The following is a 17,510-nucleotide window of genomic DNA, read 5'->3' on the forward strand; positions in this document are numbered from 1 at the left end:
ACAGATAAAACCATCATCAAACTTGAAGAAAACTGGTAATTGAATTTTCAAGCTTGATGAAAATATTATGATGAAATAAATACAGTTTAATCTTATAATTTTATTCCAGGGTATCGAGAAGATCTTGTTTAAAAGGATATATCTATACGACTCTAAGCTAAGTGACTGAAATAACGATGAGGGTCTACACATTTGTAAACCATTTCAAGTTACTTACCTTTCTCTTAATTCTTTTCTAAAAAACTTTATTTCATTTCTTATGTGAAATCTCCTTCCTTTCTCCTTAGTAGTCTTTAATTTATTCAGGTGCTCACTGATATCCTTGTGTATGTCCTTTAGAAGTTCTGCTTCTTCACTGAAAAATAAATAGAGGGATTTATCTTTTTGTAATAACTAAAGAACTGTTCAGCTTTAACCCTTTTACCCCCAAAGGACGGACTGGTACGTTTCACAAAACCCATCCCTTTACCCCCATGGATGTACCGGTACGTCTTCGCAAAAAACTGCTATTTAAATTTTTTTTTTTTGCATATTTTTGATAATTTTTTCAGAAACTTCATGCATTTTCCAAGAGAATGAGACCAACCTGACCTCTCTATGATGAAAATTAAGGCTGTTAGGGCAATTTAAATAAATTATATTGCAAAATGTGCTTGAAAAAAACATAACCCCTGGGGGTAAAGGATTGGAAAGTTCCAAATAGACTGGGGGTAAAAGGGTTAAAATAAACATCATCATACTAAAACCTCAATAGGTTACAGCCAACTCCACTATAGTGGTATTTGTTTTACAGTGACCTGGCTCAGAGTGGCATTTGGTCATCACCCCTAATTCAAAATCTACAGACATAATACTTCAGGAAGGAGAGACCATTTGTCTGGAAGAATCTTGTTTCCTCTGTTCAACTGATCTGCTAGGATGTTTGATCTTCCTGGTATAAGCTTTGGAGCCTTTGTAGGTGGTTGAGACAGACTGGGTCAGTTATCAAAATATGGGTATATATTTACTATAGCACAAATATGGTCATAAGTGCAAATTAAGTAATATTTTGCCAAAAGCTAGAAAGATGGCCAAGATCATAGCCCCAAAGAGTTTAGGTCTACCAATAGCCTTAATTTTATAACTATTATATATATCAATGCACAATCAATCTTATGCAGTAAATATGTAGTTGAACATTTATTAGAAAAAGACAATTTTAATATTTCATGTGTGAGTACACGTGGCTATATCCTTATACGAATGATGCATATATTAATATTCCCTCTTGTCAACTTTATCGAGATGATCATAGCCAAGGAGGTGGAGTTTGCTTATATATCAAAGACTATTTAAAAGGTATATGTAATAAATAATTGCATAAAAAACAGGAAGGCATTGAAGCTAAATGGGTATCAGTTCAACATTGTAAATTACCATCAATTATTTTAGGTTGTATATATTATCACCCAAAAGCAAATGCTTCATATTTTAATTATATTTCTGATTTTAACGATGAGTTGCTCAAAACAGACAACAAAAGTGTATAAAGTTGTGAATAACCTAAAGTTACACCAACTCATTACAAAACCAACCAGAGTAACTTCAGACTCGGCAACGTTGATAGATTTACTAATTACTAATAATAAGGAAATGGTACTCGAATCGGACGTTATTCCAACCCCAGTAGGCGACCACTAAGCTAACATAGTTACCTTAAATTTACGTAAAACCTAAGAAACAGCCGATTCATAAAACATTCCGAAGCCTGAAGAATTATTCTCAAGAAAGTATCTGTAATTTGATGATGAAAGAAACACTCACTTTAAATGGTATTTCAAACACTCATAATGTAAGTTCTCAAGTACTGTACAAGTTTTAGCGAACACTTTAACCAAATGTATTGATACATGTACTCCAATAGTAACAAAAGTAATCACCCGGCCCCCTAAACCCTGGATAACAAATAACATCAAACAAAATATAATAGTAATAATTGCAAAATGATATCAATAAGGATAGGAATAATACAATCTTGAGAAATAATCTTAAAGAGAAAAAAGAAGTAAAGATTGAAATGGATAATAGTAAGAAACAACACTACAGGAACGAACTTAAAAGTAATAAAAATAACTTACGTACTTCTTTGAAAAAAGTGTGTTCAATTCTCCCCAATAATGCTAACAAAGAATCTCAAATAGAAAATGAAGATTTAACTGACAAGGCAGAGAAATTTAATGAGTATTTTGCAAATGTAGGAAGAAAGACATATGAAAGAACGCAAGAGGAACTAGGGAGAAATAACACGAGCACAAACCGACGAACTGAATACATTCACAAACAATCAGTTATGTTCTTTTAAACCGTCACCTGTTGAGTGCGATACTGTCATTGTCATTAGTTCTCTCAAAGAGTCAAATACGTACGGATCTGATGGTATACCGCTACATTTTATAAAAGATACTTTACATATAATTGAATTTTACATTACTATAATTATCAATACATCTATCGTAATTAATGTCTACCCAGAAACATAGAAAAATCCCCAAGTTGTTCCTTATTTTAAAAGCAGAGATAGAGACAAAATTTCTAATTACAGGCCAATTTCTCTACTCCCGGTCTTATCTAAAATATTAGAAAAAGTCGTAGCAAATTAGTTAACTGAATACTTAGAAAGTATCCATCTTATTTCTAAGAGTTTGATTGCCATAATGGTTTTCAAACCAATCTATCTTTGAGCTAATCATAATCTTAATTCATGATTCACATGTCAATATAAGACTTCTAAACCTCTATAACATCAATATCATCGGTAATAACCATACCATAAATTTTTCAAATTTACACTGAAACTATTCTAGCAGCCATCTTGATAGTGATGGAATTACTAACAGCTTTTGAGCATATCACTATTCATATTTGTAATCAGCCCAACAAAACGAAAAAAATGAGACCTCACCCACACTTACATACGCAAAAACCCCAAGGAAGGCATTTTTTAGACACTTGCCTCCAGACTAGTAGGAAATAATACAGAAAGAGGTTAGATGAAGATCTAGGCCAGATTAAAATTCAGACAAAAAACAGGACAAGAAGGAAGAGAACAGATTGAATGCATTTGACATCTAACTTCACATGAGACACTGATGTCTGTGAATAAGTACAAATACTACTGCACTGCATTGTAAACATACTGTACTTTACTTACCAGTTATGCAAAATTGCATCAAGTGTGTATTTTTGTGTAAGCGATGTAACTCGAGCTGGATGACCAATACGAACAACACGTACACCAGCTGTAGCAAGTCGTTCAACCAAATTATCTACTGCCAAATTGGAAGGGGCACAAGCAAGTACCTAGAAAACACATTTTTTCAAGTTATGATACTTAATAGTAAAAAATATACTTTTTATATAAACATCACATTCTCATAAGTACCTAAAATGTAAAACAACATATCAGTGATGACTGATACTGTACTGTATTGTTAAAATAAACTGCTAACCATTACTTATTCCAATATGCTGCTTCTTGGCAATTCTAGTTTGTAAGACTGAATATCTTATTAGGGCATAGGGGTAAAACCATTACTAGACTGAGGTCAGTTAATTAAATAAAACAAAATCTTTCAATACATTCTTTCAGTTTCTGTACCCCTTCTAAATTAGTAATCTATAGGATAAGGTTTCAACGATTATTCTTTATATTCAACTTGGTTTTAAATATGTAACCCCTCTTGACATATATATATAAGCCCATGTAGACTGTGAAAGGTGCTTCCCATTTCTTGGAATGCATGTGAGCATCTGCTCTTTCCTTTTATTTTGCAAAGCAGTTGTACTATAGGAGTTATTATATAGAAAGCTCAGATTTTAATGTTCCATGCTAGATTTGAGACTTGATGTTTGCATCATGTCCAATCACACGTACAAATTACAACAGCGGTGGTCATAGAGCCTATTGTAGGTCAGTGTTATGAAAGGTGCTGCTGAAATTTCACTTATGATGGAGCATGTCTTGTCTTATCATCACAAAAGCTTTTGCTAGATAGATCGCTTCACCGTACTTGGATTCTTGTGAAATGATTGAGCCTACATAATTTTCAAAAGCTAGCAGATCATCTAGCCCCTTGCAATGAGCTTGCAGCTTGGGAATGTGATAAAGCAACTGGTCCTTGAGTTGATAGAATACAAAACTAACAACTGTTAATCATAAACTTAAATAGGACAGGGGATTGCCTGATACTAAAAAGGCAGTTACTACTGGCGATTATTTACTAATGTATCAATAAACAACAATTCACAGTTTTGGCTAGTATCTTCATTATAAAATAAGTGGATTAGCCAAAAGGGATAATTGACATATGCATGCTTTTGAATCACCAGTAAATAGTACTGAGGAAATCTCTGACCTTATTATTTCACATAAGGTTTATCACACAGCTAGATTGAAGGAATTGGGCAGAGGCACTCACTTATGATTGGTGGGTTTGTATGGATATAGTTAAGTTTAATGTTACATAAACTTCACTAGTTTCAAAATTAGCTTGAATAGCCTGAACTAGTCATCCAAACCAAATCCATGTAGGGTTATTTGTTATGTGGGTAAACAACCTTGAAGAGAAGTAATAGATTCTACTTGTGATACTTACACAAAAGCCAAAAAAGATCTACCAACTTTCTATTGAGACATGAAGACGGAAGTGGCACAAACAAAGGGAGGAAGGAAGAGGAAAAAGAATGCTCTACATCTTTCACCAGTAGTAAAATATGTCCTGTTGTGAAAAACAGACCCAGAATATAAATCTAAGCACCCTTGAGCTTAACAATGTGTCTAAAGTAAAAGTTTTTGAAAGATCATTGACATTGACACATACCTGCTCTTAGCATGGTTGAAATATCAACACATCTCTTAAAGGTAACAAAAGCCAAGAGGACCCTAATCTCATGTACAGACGGCTTTCTCTTCAAACACAAATGAGTACACTAGAAGTATATCAAGCCACAGTTATAAGGACATCACAATATTGGAGACACAATTACTTTGCTGTGTCGCTGCAAGAAAGAGCCTTGGTGTTATAGATCCTGAACTAATCCCAAAAAGCCCTCATAAGGCTAAGAAGGGCATCCCTTGCACTGTCAGAACCTTTGGCTTGTTTTTCAGTAGGGAATTCAGATATGGAGGTTGGGTGCAAACTGATAAACTGATGTGTTAGTAGTAATGTATCCAACTATGGTTCTACAAGGTGATGACATAGTAATGACGTCACTCACAGAAGATGAATTTAAGCAACTGAGGTACTGTATCGAGTTCTAGCGAGCATGAACTAAGTTTCCCTTATACAAACAGAGACCATACTTCGCATGCTAATACACTGGCCCTAGAGTATGGGAAACAATATTACACTGGTATGTATGTCATACTGGATTCTCTGTTCTAGCCTTTTACAATAAAGAGCTTGGAGAGCATGCAACTCCTCCCCAAAAATAAGGTTTTCCTTCATAAAAAACCCTTTTTCCATTAACAAATAAGGAAGTTACTTGGACCCATCACTTATTTGGATAATTTTCTACAAATATACATTAAAATCACGTAAATAAATCAAACAACACGGGAGATGCTTGTTAACGCGTAAAGCAGTCGGAGATGATGCGAAACGAATGAGTGATGCAGGCTTTAAGAGCTCCTAAGCGCTTGACCACCTAGCGCTAGCACTGTAAGTGTGCTCATATCTCAATGCAAAAATTTGCTGGGCGGCTTGCTTGTAACTTGGAATGCTCGTATGTCAAGGTATTACTATACAGTAGTATAAAAAGTATTGGGGTAAGACACATGATATTACATTCCTATACTCACTATGGTGCCCATCAACAACTACTCTCTGCAAGCTATTGCTTAAAAATTCAATATATGATGCTAGGATGAAACCCACTTACTGTATTCCCATCCGCTTGAATTAAAAACAAAAGGCTCATGATTAACACATTCAAAGGCAGAGCTAAAATCAAAAGACCAATCAATCAAACTTCCTGATCACAATCAAGAGATTTCTGAACAGTATTGGAAATTGTAAGTAGGGTGTCACATGCTCAAAGACCTTTGCAAAAGACAACCTCCAAATCATAGAAGAAATAATTACCTTTAGCATACGTATGTAGGCATTTTGCCTAAAGACATTAAAAAATTTTAAATGATGTGGTAATTATGGATACTGGGTGATAGTCAGTAGGGCTAGAGCTAAAGCAAACACTTTTGCCCTATAGAGTAACATAACTAATCTAACAAGTGCAAAAAGAACCTCATTTTACTAACTTCTAAAAGGTATCAGACAACTTAGGACCTAAAAAATTAGCCGTCTTTATGAGAAAAGAAGAAAAAATGCCATTCGTTCTACGCCTCAAGCCTTGATGCTTAAGGAGGCGTAAAATCAAATGGCAGTAAGACCGTTTCAATTTCACATGACCAAAAGGGTAAACAGGTGTCCCCGTGGAACCGCCGTCAAGAACAAACAGCGCAAACACTCAAGAACGAAAAAAGAGAAAAAGGATTTGTCAGCGAAAACAAACGCCCAAGGAAGTACCCCAATACAGCACTGCAGCATAAATCACAGTGATGGTTGTTCCACCTGCCAGGTGGGTAGGGCTTACCTCCCACACGACAGGCAACTATGTTTATTTCATTAAACAGATTTTGACATAGGAAAAATCTATTTTTGGGTGAGATACTTAAGCCATGGAAGTTCGTTCAGGCAGCTTCCTACTGTATATTATTTCTGTGAGTGATATTACAAGAGAATTACCGTCAGGTATCACAGGGTTTTAACACCCAGAACGACTATCCTAAAATATCGTGTATAATCAGGGACGTATCCGTTGATAACCATAGATATCTGCAGCCCAAACAGACTTAACCCAGTCTAGGAATCTAAGGAGGAGGATAGGTGAGGAGCCGTTACATATCCTCTCCCTTCATAGTGCTACTCGTCTCCATTCCAGCTTCATTGAAATCATACTCCTATTAAAAGATGATGGTTTGTATTTATGTAGGAACAAATAATAATCATTACCTTGAGCAGATCAATCACCTTTTGAAAAATTATACCAATTAACTCTCTTGATAAGAAGATCCAGGGATAATAATTCTTCTGTTGTACTCACCTTTGATTTCATCTTGATATGCTGTCTAATAACCTCTATCAATGTAGTGGTTTTTCCAGTCCCTGGGGGACCATGTATTATGGCCAAATCATTTCGCCTCAGGGCAAAACTAACAGCTTCTTGCTGAGAGTCATCAAGCTTTTCTGTAAAGTTTAGAAAGACTATAACATAAAATTTTTAAATATTTATCTGGGCTCAACCTGTGTTGCTCTGTGAAATGCTCCTTAAAGCACCATTTCTAAGATATAAATACTGCTAAATATACAAGAAAAAAAGTTGCATGGAATGCCAGGAATATACCCAGCTCGCTCACCCTTATAGGGTGTCGGTATAGTAACTGGGGTGTGCTAAAACCACTATCAGAGGTCCCTTACCAATTAGTCTTTTCCTTTCTCAACATCCCCGTTACTACGAGGTGCCGTTCTACATCCGACTACTGCCCGCTACTACCACTACTACCCACACGAATCCCATTATTCCTTTTATAGCACCATGATATCAACACGCGTTCTTGTGTTCGGAACCTTTATTTTCTGTGTAGTGAAGCTGTCTGAACTTCTGGAGACTCCTACTCTCAAGTTAAGTATTGCAATTATCAATTTTGATAAGTTGAGGTAGCGACACGCGTAAAATTAAATATATTGTTAATTTTAGTCTCGTACAGTGCCGTATGATGCCTCTCCCCTGGCAGCCATTTTGGTGTCAAAATAAAATTTATAAATATTTCATAAGACATTTCACTGAATTATCATTACTAGTGCAAGCTTCAATTGCATCAATAAAAATTGGAATAACTGTATCGTATCAACTGAGCAGTTTCTTCAGCAGCAAAATAAATAGTAATACAATACTTTTACATCTTTCATAATTTTTCAAGGTAACTTATCAGGTTCATGCTGACAGTCAACATAATTACATTTCATCTACGCTTTTAATTGCTGAAAATTGCCGGAATAGGTTCAATTTCCAGTTGTAATGTTGTCTAATAAAACAACTTTACAATAATTAGTGTTGATTTCTATATATAAAATAAAATCTTGAGATGACTAGGCCTACTAAAATCCCATTTATTAGGCATTCAAAAACAAACATAATGGCAATGATGAATTTTAAATAGTTTCCTTAATATCTATATTGCACTTAAAACATATATTTTTTGTTCTACTTCTTTTAGAATATAATACCATTTCTCATAACAATATCCAATTTCACAGTCTGCAAAATCTCAGATACCTCATAAATAGTTTGAAAAACAAAAGAAAAGCAATACATAAACTAATTTTGGGTAGTTTAACCAGATCACTGAATCAAAATATTTCTCTTGCTAGGGATTACCCCAAAGAGAGTTTACTTTCACTATAAGAATTCTTATTTAATAATTTCAGTTCTTAAAGAGTTTTCTAATTGAGAAAAAAATACATTAATGAAATTGATTATTTTTCAAAACTAGAAATGTTGTTCATTGACAATTGTGATCAGTAGTTTATTTACATTTTGATTAGTATAAAAGCATACAGTACATAATTTTACTTTCTCAATAACCATGGAAGCAGCAGTTCCTGTAAAGGTTGAAAATCTAGGAGGCAGATCTTCCTCTCCATGCCGCTCTATGATCATGACTAACTTCACGCTGGATTATTTGCAGTGTTCTTTTTTGTACTTTTATGTACTATGAGGAAGGCCAAGGTTTGGGTAGACGGATGTAGTGAAGGAAACTCTGGGTGATAGGAGGATAGATGTGAGAGAGGCAAGAGAGCGTGCTAGAAATAGAAATGAATGGCGAGCGATTGTGACGCAGTTCTGGTAGGCTCTGCTGCTTCCTCCGGTGCCTTGGAAGACCGCAGAGGTAGGAGCAGTAGGGGATTCAGCGTTATGAAGCTTCATCTGTGGTGGATAACAGGGGAGGGTGGGCTGTGGCATCCCTAGCAGTACCAGCCGAACTCGGTTGAGTCCCTTGTCAGGCTGGAAGGAACGTAGAGAGGAGAGGTCCCCTTTTCTGTTTCATTTGTTTGATGTCGGCTAACCCCCAAAATTGGGGAAGTGCCTTGGTATATGTATGATGTACAATGAGCGGTGTGCTAGTGTTATGCAGGCTTGCCCCGGTCATGATGGTCTGCCATGTGGCACCTTCATGAGTCAGATCGAGGTTATTCGCATCCCCTTTGCCAAAACTGCATTGGTATGCAGTGTGTCTTTGAATACCCTTATGACTTTTGTAGAGAGTGGCCCTCCTCCCAGTGGGAGAAATATCATGCTTATTGTAAGAAACGAGCTAGAAGGGATTGTTCCCTTTCCTCATCTTCTTCATTAGACAGCAAGAAGCGTAAAACCCAGCCTACGACATACAATATTCCCCACACCGTTACTTCTTTTCTCGAGTTACCAGTGATTCCAGTAACTGAGGATTGCAGCCAAGATATTCTACCATTGCATATTAGTGATACCTTTGTTAATGTGTTATTGCTTGTAGGGCCTAGAGATCATGAATCACTGCCTGAAACTGATCCGCTGGATACAGCCCCTGTACTGTCTGTGCGTGATTCAATCCGTGTCATTATTGCCATATTACTCTGATCTGAATAGATTCCCCTCACCTCCCATTAGTTCATCTAGTGGTGAACCCTTTATGACAGAGTTCCAGCAGCAGAATGACTTTTCACTTTTGGGGGTGTCTCTGTTGAAATCGAGAGAAGTTTCCCCTCTTTCTCACTCAAGAATGCCACACTGTTGAGTAGACTGCCATTTCCCCACATACTGAGGCAGCCCTGTTGGATGGTTCCTACTACCTTTTCCCCTTCTTGTACATACGAGTCTGGCTTGTCTGTGCATCCAGCAGTCCTCGGCATCGTTCTCCCTGTAAGAATTCTCCGGGCTCATCCCAGAATTCTCCCTTATCCTATTCTGATGTTATAAGTACATCCTCAGGAGTGTTCCCGACGCAGACATTACAGGTTTGGCCAATCAGTAAGACCACGATCTCACCATTTCCTTCCAAACAGACGTTTCGGAAGCTAAAGTCACTGCTGTATCTACTAACACTTCGACTCCTCGCATGTCAACTACAAGTATCACGGTACAGTACCTCCACGTACTCAACCAGAGGTGTCTGTACACGCTGCCATTAGTGTGCGCGATGACATCACAGAACGCGCCACCATGAGCATAACACTGGGCATACTGTACTGACTATGATACCATTTCACCATACCCTAGAGACACACGACCTGATCTTACAATTTCCCGAGCATGTAGACGTGTGGATGTTATCACTGTTTATGCCTAATCTAAGTCAAATCCTGTTGGCCACCAAGTAACCCCTACCTCTCAAGCACAGACTCATTTGGATTCTAATGAAAAAAGACCACCAGAGTGGTACAGTGACCAGGAACTAGCAAGTAATTTTCTTATATTCTTTAAAAACAAAATGAAAAACATAACTAGGTCATTTGCAAATATTCAGCATCAGATTAATGCTACACCAGATACATAGATAAAATTAACAAAATTCAATAACATAACACATGATGATATCACCAGGATTATCAAGAGCAAAAACTCTAACTGTAAGATCGATCCAATGCCAATATTTGAAGTAACTGGAGAAAGAAACTTTTCTAGTCTAGCTGATATAATTATGAGAATAGCAAATGCAAGCATCGATGAATGTACCTCAAGTTTCCCAAATCTGAGAAAAGGGCTATAATCACACCGGTTTTGAAAAGTCCTCTAGATTATCAAGAATTAAACTCATATAGACCTATTTTGAATCTACCCTTTGCTTCAAAAGTGCTAGAATACATACTTCTTGAACAACTAGTTAGTCATTTAAAAGAAATGTAAGCTTTGCCAGACAGGAAGTCTGCTTACAGAAAATCCTACTCTATGGAGACAGCCATTTGTTCTGATGTAAATGATGGATGAAAATAAATATGGCATTTCAATATTACTTGATCTTAGTGCTGCTTTTGATACAGCTGTGCATAAACTGCTACTAAATGATCTACGGTCCATAGGTATTGAAGATCAAGCTTTCGAATACCTGAAAGACTACTTGGTTGGCAGAAAATACCGTGTGCAAATTGGAAACACTTATTCGTCATATGAACCTTTAAACAGAAGGGTGCCTCAGGGGAGTGTACTGGGCTCAATCTTATTCTGTATTTATACTATTGGTTTATCAAAAATACTGCAAAGGCATGGTGTGAAGTTCAAACTATTTGCAGATGATACACAATTTTACTTGGCCATGAATGGTATAGACGACACTACTGAAACTCTAAACCAAGTTCTTGACAGTGTTAGGGAATGGATGAGAATCAAACAACTAAAATTAAATGAAAATAAAACTGTGTCTATGGTGGTGGGAAAGAAAAACCGCATAAGAAACTTTGGCGATATTCAAACAAACATAAAAAAAGACTGTCCCGATATCTAGTAAAGGTCGTGACTGTAATTTGTCTTTCGATGCCCAAATAAATAATGTAGTAAAAATGTTATTTTTATAATAAAATAAATTTTTGAATATACTTACCCGGTGATTATATAAGCTGCAGCTCTGCTGCTCGACAGAAAACTCTACGTTCAAAATCCGCCAGCGATCGCTATGCAGGTAGGGGGTGTACTTCAACAGCGCCATCTGTCGTGCAGGTACTCAGTACTCAATGTAAACACAGAACTCAATTTTCTCCTCGGTCCACTGGGTCTCTATTGGGGAGGAAGGGAGGGTCCTTTAATATATAATCACCGGGTAAGTATATTCAAAAATTTATTTTATTATAAAAATAACATTTTTCAATATTAAACTTAGCCGGTGATTATATAAGCTGATTCACACCCAGGGGGGTGGGTAGAGACCAGCATTAATTGTTTACATTATTATGAGCTAAGGATTTTGTATTTCATTTTAGCAGTTATTCAAAATAACAAACATAAAATAAATAAGTACCTGGTAAGGAAGTCGACTTGAACAATTACTCTGCCTTTTTAAGTACGTCTTCCTTACTGAGCCTCGCGATCCTCTTAGGATGCTGAGCGACTCCTAGGAGCTGAAGTATCAAGGGTTGCAACCCATACTACAGGACCTCATCAAAACCTCTAATCTAGGCGCTTCTCAAGAAAAGAATTTGACCACCCGCCAAATCAACCAGGATGCGAAAGGCTTCTTAGCCTTCCGGACAACCCAAAAACAACAATAAAAAACATTTCAAGAGAAAGATTAAAAAAGGTTATGGAATTAGGGGAATGTAGTGGTTGAGCCCTCACCCACTACTGCACTCGCTGCTACGAATGGTCCCAGGGTGTAGCAGTTCTCGTAAAGAGACTGGACATCTTTAAGATAAAAAGACGCGAACACTGACTTGCTTCTCCAATAGGTTGCGTCCATTATACTCTGCAGAGATCTATTTTGTTTAAAGGCCACTGAAGTTGCGACAGCTCTAACTTCATGCGTCCTTACCTTCAGCAAAGCATGGTCTTCCTCACTCAGATGGGAATGAGCTTCTCGTATCAACAGTCTGATATAATAGGATACTGCATTCTTTGACATAGGCAAAGAAGGTTTCTTAATAGAACACCATAAAGCTTCTGACTGTCCTCGTAAAGGTTTAGTTCGTCTTAAATAGAACTTAAGAGCTCTAACAGGGCATAAGACTCTTTCTAGTTCATTTCCAACCATATTTGAAAGGCTTGGAATATCGAACGATTTCGGCCAAGGACGAGAAGGTAGCTCGTTTTTGGCTAGAAAACCAAGCTGTAAAGAACATGTAGCCGTTTCAGATGAAAATCCGATGTTCCTGCTGAAGGCGTGAATCTCACTGACTCTTTTAGCTGTGGCTAAGCAAACCAGGAAAAGAGTCTTTAAAGTGAGATCTTTAAAGAAGGCTGATTGTAGTGGCTCGAACCTTTCTGACATAAGGAATCTTAGTACCACGTCTAAATTCCAACCAGGTGTAGCCAAACGACGCTCCTTCGTGGTCTCAAAAGACTTAAGGAGGTCCTGTAGATCTTTGTTGTTGGAAAGATCTAAGCCTCTGTGACGGAAGACTGATGCCAACATGCTTCTGTAACCTTTGATAGTGGGAGCTGAAAGACCTCTTTCTTTCCTCAGGTATAATAGGAAGTCAGCTATTTGGGTTACAGAGGTACTGGTCGAGGATACTGATACTGACTTGCACCAGTTTCTGAAGACTTCCCACTTCGACTGGTAGACTCTAAGAGTGGATGTCCTCCTTGCTCTAGCAATCGCCCTGGCTGCCTCCTTCGAAAAGCCTCTAGCTCTAGAGAGTCTTTCGATAGTCTGAAGGCAGTCAGACGAAGAGCGTGGAGGCCTGGGTGTACCTTCTTTACGTGTGGCTGACGTAGAAGGTCCACTCTTAGAGGAAGAGTTCTGGGAACGTCCACCAGCCATTGAAGTACCTCGGTGAACCATTCTCTCGCGGGCCAGAGGGGAGCAACTAACGTCAACCTTGTCCCTTCGTGAGAGGCGAACTTCTGCAGTACCTTGTTGACAATCTTGAACGGGGGGAATGCATAAAGGTCTAGATGTGACCAATCCAGTAGAAAGGCATCTATATGAACTGCTGCTGGGTCCGGGATTAGTGAGCAATATATTGGGAGCCTCTTGGTCATCGAGGTTGCGAAGAGATCTATGGTAGGCTGGCCCCATGTGGCCCACAGTCTCTTGCACACATCCTTGTGTAGGGTCCATTCTGTTGGAATGATTTGACCCCTCCGACTGAGGCAATCTGCCATGACATTCAAGTTGCCTTGGATGAACCTCATTACTAGAGAAAGGTTTAGATCTTTTGACCAGGTGAGGAGGTCCCTTGCGATCTCGTACAACGTCATAGAATGGGTCCCTCCTTGCTTGGAGATGTACGCCAAGGCCGTGGTGTTGTCCGAGTTCACCTCCGCCACTTTGCCTTGAAGGAGGGACTTGAAGCTTTTCAAGGCCAGATGAACTGCCAGTAGCTCCTTGCAGTTGATATGTAACGTTCTTTGATTCGAGTTCCAAGTTCCCGAGCATTCCCGACCGTCTAATGTCGCACCCCAGCCCGTGTCCGATGCGTCCGAGAAGAGAACGTGGTTGGGGGTCTGAACAGCCAGGGGCAGACCCTCTCTGAGGTTGATACTGTCCTTCCACCAAGTCAGGGACGACTTCATCTTCTCGGAAATGGGGATCGAGACCGCTTCTAGCGTCTTGTCCTTTTTCCAGTAAACAGCAAGGTGAAATTGAAGGGGACGGAGGTGTAGTCTCCCTAACGAAACGAACTGTTCCAGGGATGAAAGCGTCCCTATCAGACTCATCCACTGTCTGACTGAACATCGTTCCTTCTTTAGCATGTTCTGGATGCATACCTGGGCTTGACTTGTTCTAGGGGCCGACGGAAAAGCCCGAAAAGCTTGACTGTGAATCTCCATCCCTAAATACACAATAGTTTGGAATGGGACCAGTTGGGACTTTTCCATATTGACCAGGAGACCCAATTCCTTGATCAGATCTAGAGTCCACTTTAGATTCTCCAGACAGCGACGACTGGAAGAAGCTCTTAGAAGCCAGTCGTCCAAATAGAGGGAGGCTCTGATATCCGCTAAATGCAGGAATTTGGCAATATTCCTCATCAGCCTCGTAAACACAAGAGGAGCTGTGCTTAGGCCAAAGCACAGGGCTTGAAATTGGTAGACAACCTTTTCGTAAACGAATCTCAGAAAAGGTTGGGATTCTGGGTGGATGGGGACGTGAAAGTATGCGTCCCTTAGGTCTAAAGAGACCATCCAGTCTTCCTTCCTGACCGCTGCTAGAACGGACTTTGTGGTCTCCATGGCGAACGTCTGCTTTGTGACAAAGACATTCAGCGCACTGACGTCTAGCACCGGCCTCCACCCTCCTGTCTTCTTTACCACTAAGAAGAGACGGTTGTAGAAGCCCGGGGATTGATGGTTCCGGACTTTGACTACCGCTCCCTTTTCTAGTAAGAGAGACACCTCCTGCTTCAAAGCTAGTCTCTTGTCTTCCTCTCTGTACCTGGGAGAGAGATCGATGGGAGACGTTGCTAGAGGGGGTTTGCGTACAAACGGGATCTTGTACCCTTCTCTGAGCAACTTCACAGATTGTGCATCTGCGCCCCTTTTCTCCCAGGTCTGCCAGAAGTTCTTGAGTCTGGCTCCCACTGCTGTCTGAAGAAGGTGGCAGTCAGACTCTGCCTTTAAAGGACTTGGTACCTTTCTTCTTCCCACGTCTCCCTTCGGCACGAGCACCTCCTCTGCTGGAGGCTCTGCCACGAAAGGGCGGAATGAATCTGGACGCTGGAGTGTCCATCCTGGGTCTTGACAAGGTAGGCAAAGGGGTGGCTTTGCGGGCAGAGGACGCAACCAGGTCATGGGTGTCCTTCTGAATCAAGGAGGCAGCAATCTCCTTTATCAAGTCCTCTGGGAAAAGGCACTTTGAGAGAGGAGCAAAAAGAAGTTCCGATCTCTGACACGGTGTTACTCCAGCTGACAGGAAAGAGCAAAGGTTCTCCCGTTTCTTGAGGACCCCGGATACGAACGAAGCCGCAAGCTCACTAGATCCGTCACGTATGGCCTTGTCCATGCAGGACATAATGAGCAAGGAAGATTCCTTGTCAGACGGGGAGATCTTCCTGCTCAAAGCTCCCAGACACCAGTCCAAAAAGTTAAAGACCTCGAAGGCTCTAAACACTCCTTTCAACAGATGGTCTAGGTCCGAAGGAGACCAACATATCTTAGAGCGTCTCATGGCTAGCCTGCGGGGAGAGTCTACTAGACTTGAGAAGTCGCCCTGGGCAGAGGCAGGAACTCCCAAGCCGAGAACTTCTCCCGTGGCATACCAGACGCTTGATCTGGAAGAGAGTTTCGCAGGGGGAAACGTAAATGCTGTCTTCCCTAGGTTCTTTTTGGACTGCATCCAATCTCCTAAAACTCGTAAAGCTCTCTTGGATGAGCGGGCGAGGACGAGTTTCGTAAAGGCAGGCGCGGATGACTGCGTGCCTAAAGCAAACTCTGACGGAGGAGAGCGTGGAGCCGCAGACACAATCTGATCAGGATACATCTCTTTGAACAGAGCAAGAACTTTTCTAAAGTCCAAAGAGGGTTGCGTGGTCTTGGATTCGTCTATGTCCGTATGTGGGTCGTCAATGTGTGCAGCGTCGTCATCATCAGAGAGTCCATCATCTGAGAATTGAGGAGGAAGCGGCAAAGGAGTAGGAATCGGCTGGTCAGCTGAGTCCGGCAGCACGGGTGCACGCGTGACTGAACCGGACGCAACGTCATGGAACTGTTGCCCAGTCTGTGAACTGGCAACAACCATAGCAGCGCGGGGACGCAAAGCGTCTACTCCAGACTGTCTAGTTTGATGTGGGCGAGTAGAGGTAACCACACTGGGTTGCGTAGGTTGACGCACCGCGTCAAAACAAAACAACTTAGACTGTTGTTGTACCTCGCAAACGTCAACGGAAGGTTCCGTGCGTCGCTGAACGTCAACATGCGGCTGGCAGGGTACACTGGAACGCATGGGTGGCAGGACTCTCTCAGCTGGAGTGCGGCAGAAGGTCGCCTCAGCGTCCACCGGACGCACAACCGTGGGTGGTTGTAGGCTAGAGGTTGGTGCAGCGTCAACCTTCTCCGCACGAAAGTCCTGCATCAATGACGTTAACTGAGACTGCATGGTCTGCAGCAAAGACCACTTAGGGTCTACAGGAGCAGGTGCGGCAACAGACGGTGTTACTGTCTGATGCGGTACCGCTTTGCCTCTCTTAGGAGGTGAGCAGTCGTCGGAAGACTGCAGCGAGTCAGAACTGACCCAGTGGCTACAACTGGGCCGTTGGACTTGCGCGGAAGGGACCGACTTGCGCTTAAGAGGCCGCGAGACCTTGGTCCATGGTTTCTTACGAGAAACCTCTTCCGCAGACGAGGAATAAAAGGGCTCTCTCGTCTTTGTGTGGGTGGGGCGATCTTGGGTAGATACGCCCGAAACCACGGAGGGAACGTCTGTTCGCTGATTAAAGCCTCTCGAACCCTTTGGTCGTACGACATTGCTTCTCCCCTGGGCTTGGGAGCTTGCAAGAGGTCCTGGACTGGGAGGACGACAGGCACGAACAGACGAACCCTCAAGCGCAACACTATCCACAACACTATCCACAACACTACCACTCACTTTATCACTACCCACTGCACTCTTACACTTCAGCTCCTTGACGTCTGCCATGAGCTGGTTACGGTCACTAGCCAAGGACTCGACTCTTTCACCCAGAGCTTGGATGGCACGCATCATATCTGCCATCGAAGGTTCTTGAGTGCTAGAAGGGGGATCAGGAGCAACCACTACAGGGGAAGGAATAGGTTGTGGGGCATGA

The 17,510-nt window shown here is 40.7% G+C and overlaps 1 protein-coding gene across 1 annotated transcript in view; it reads right to left on the reverse strand.

Moving 5' to 3' along the window:
* The window catches only part of LOC137658889 (DNA-binding protein SMUBP-2-like), a 54,196-nt gene that overhangs the window by 19,203 nt on the left and 17,483 nt on the right, over positions 1 to 17,510 (reverse strand). The window contains exons 6-8 of the mRNA XM_068394012.1: positions 7,141 to 7,283; positions 3,191 to 3,339; positions 218 to 355 (exon numbers count right to left, since the gene is read on the reverse strand). Of these exons, the coding sequence (XP_068250113.1) occupies positions 218 to 355; positions 3,191 to 3,339; positions 7,141 to 7,283 (430 nt within the window). The remainder of the gene's footprint in view (positions 1 to 217; positions 356 to 3,190; positions 3,340 to 7,140; positions 7,284 to 17,510) is intronic.

This window comes from Palaemon carinicauda, chromosome 19 (genome assembly GCF_036898095.1).
Source record: "Palaemon carinicauda isolate YSFRI2023 chromosome 19, ASM3689809v2, whole genome shotgun sequence".
Taxonomy (NCBI): domain Eukaryota; kingdom Metazoa; phylum Arthropoda; class Malacostraca; order Decapoda; family Palaemonidae; genus Palaemon; species Palaemon carinicauda.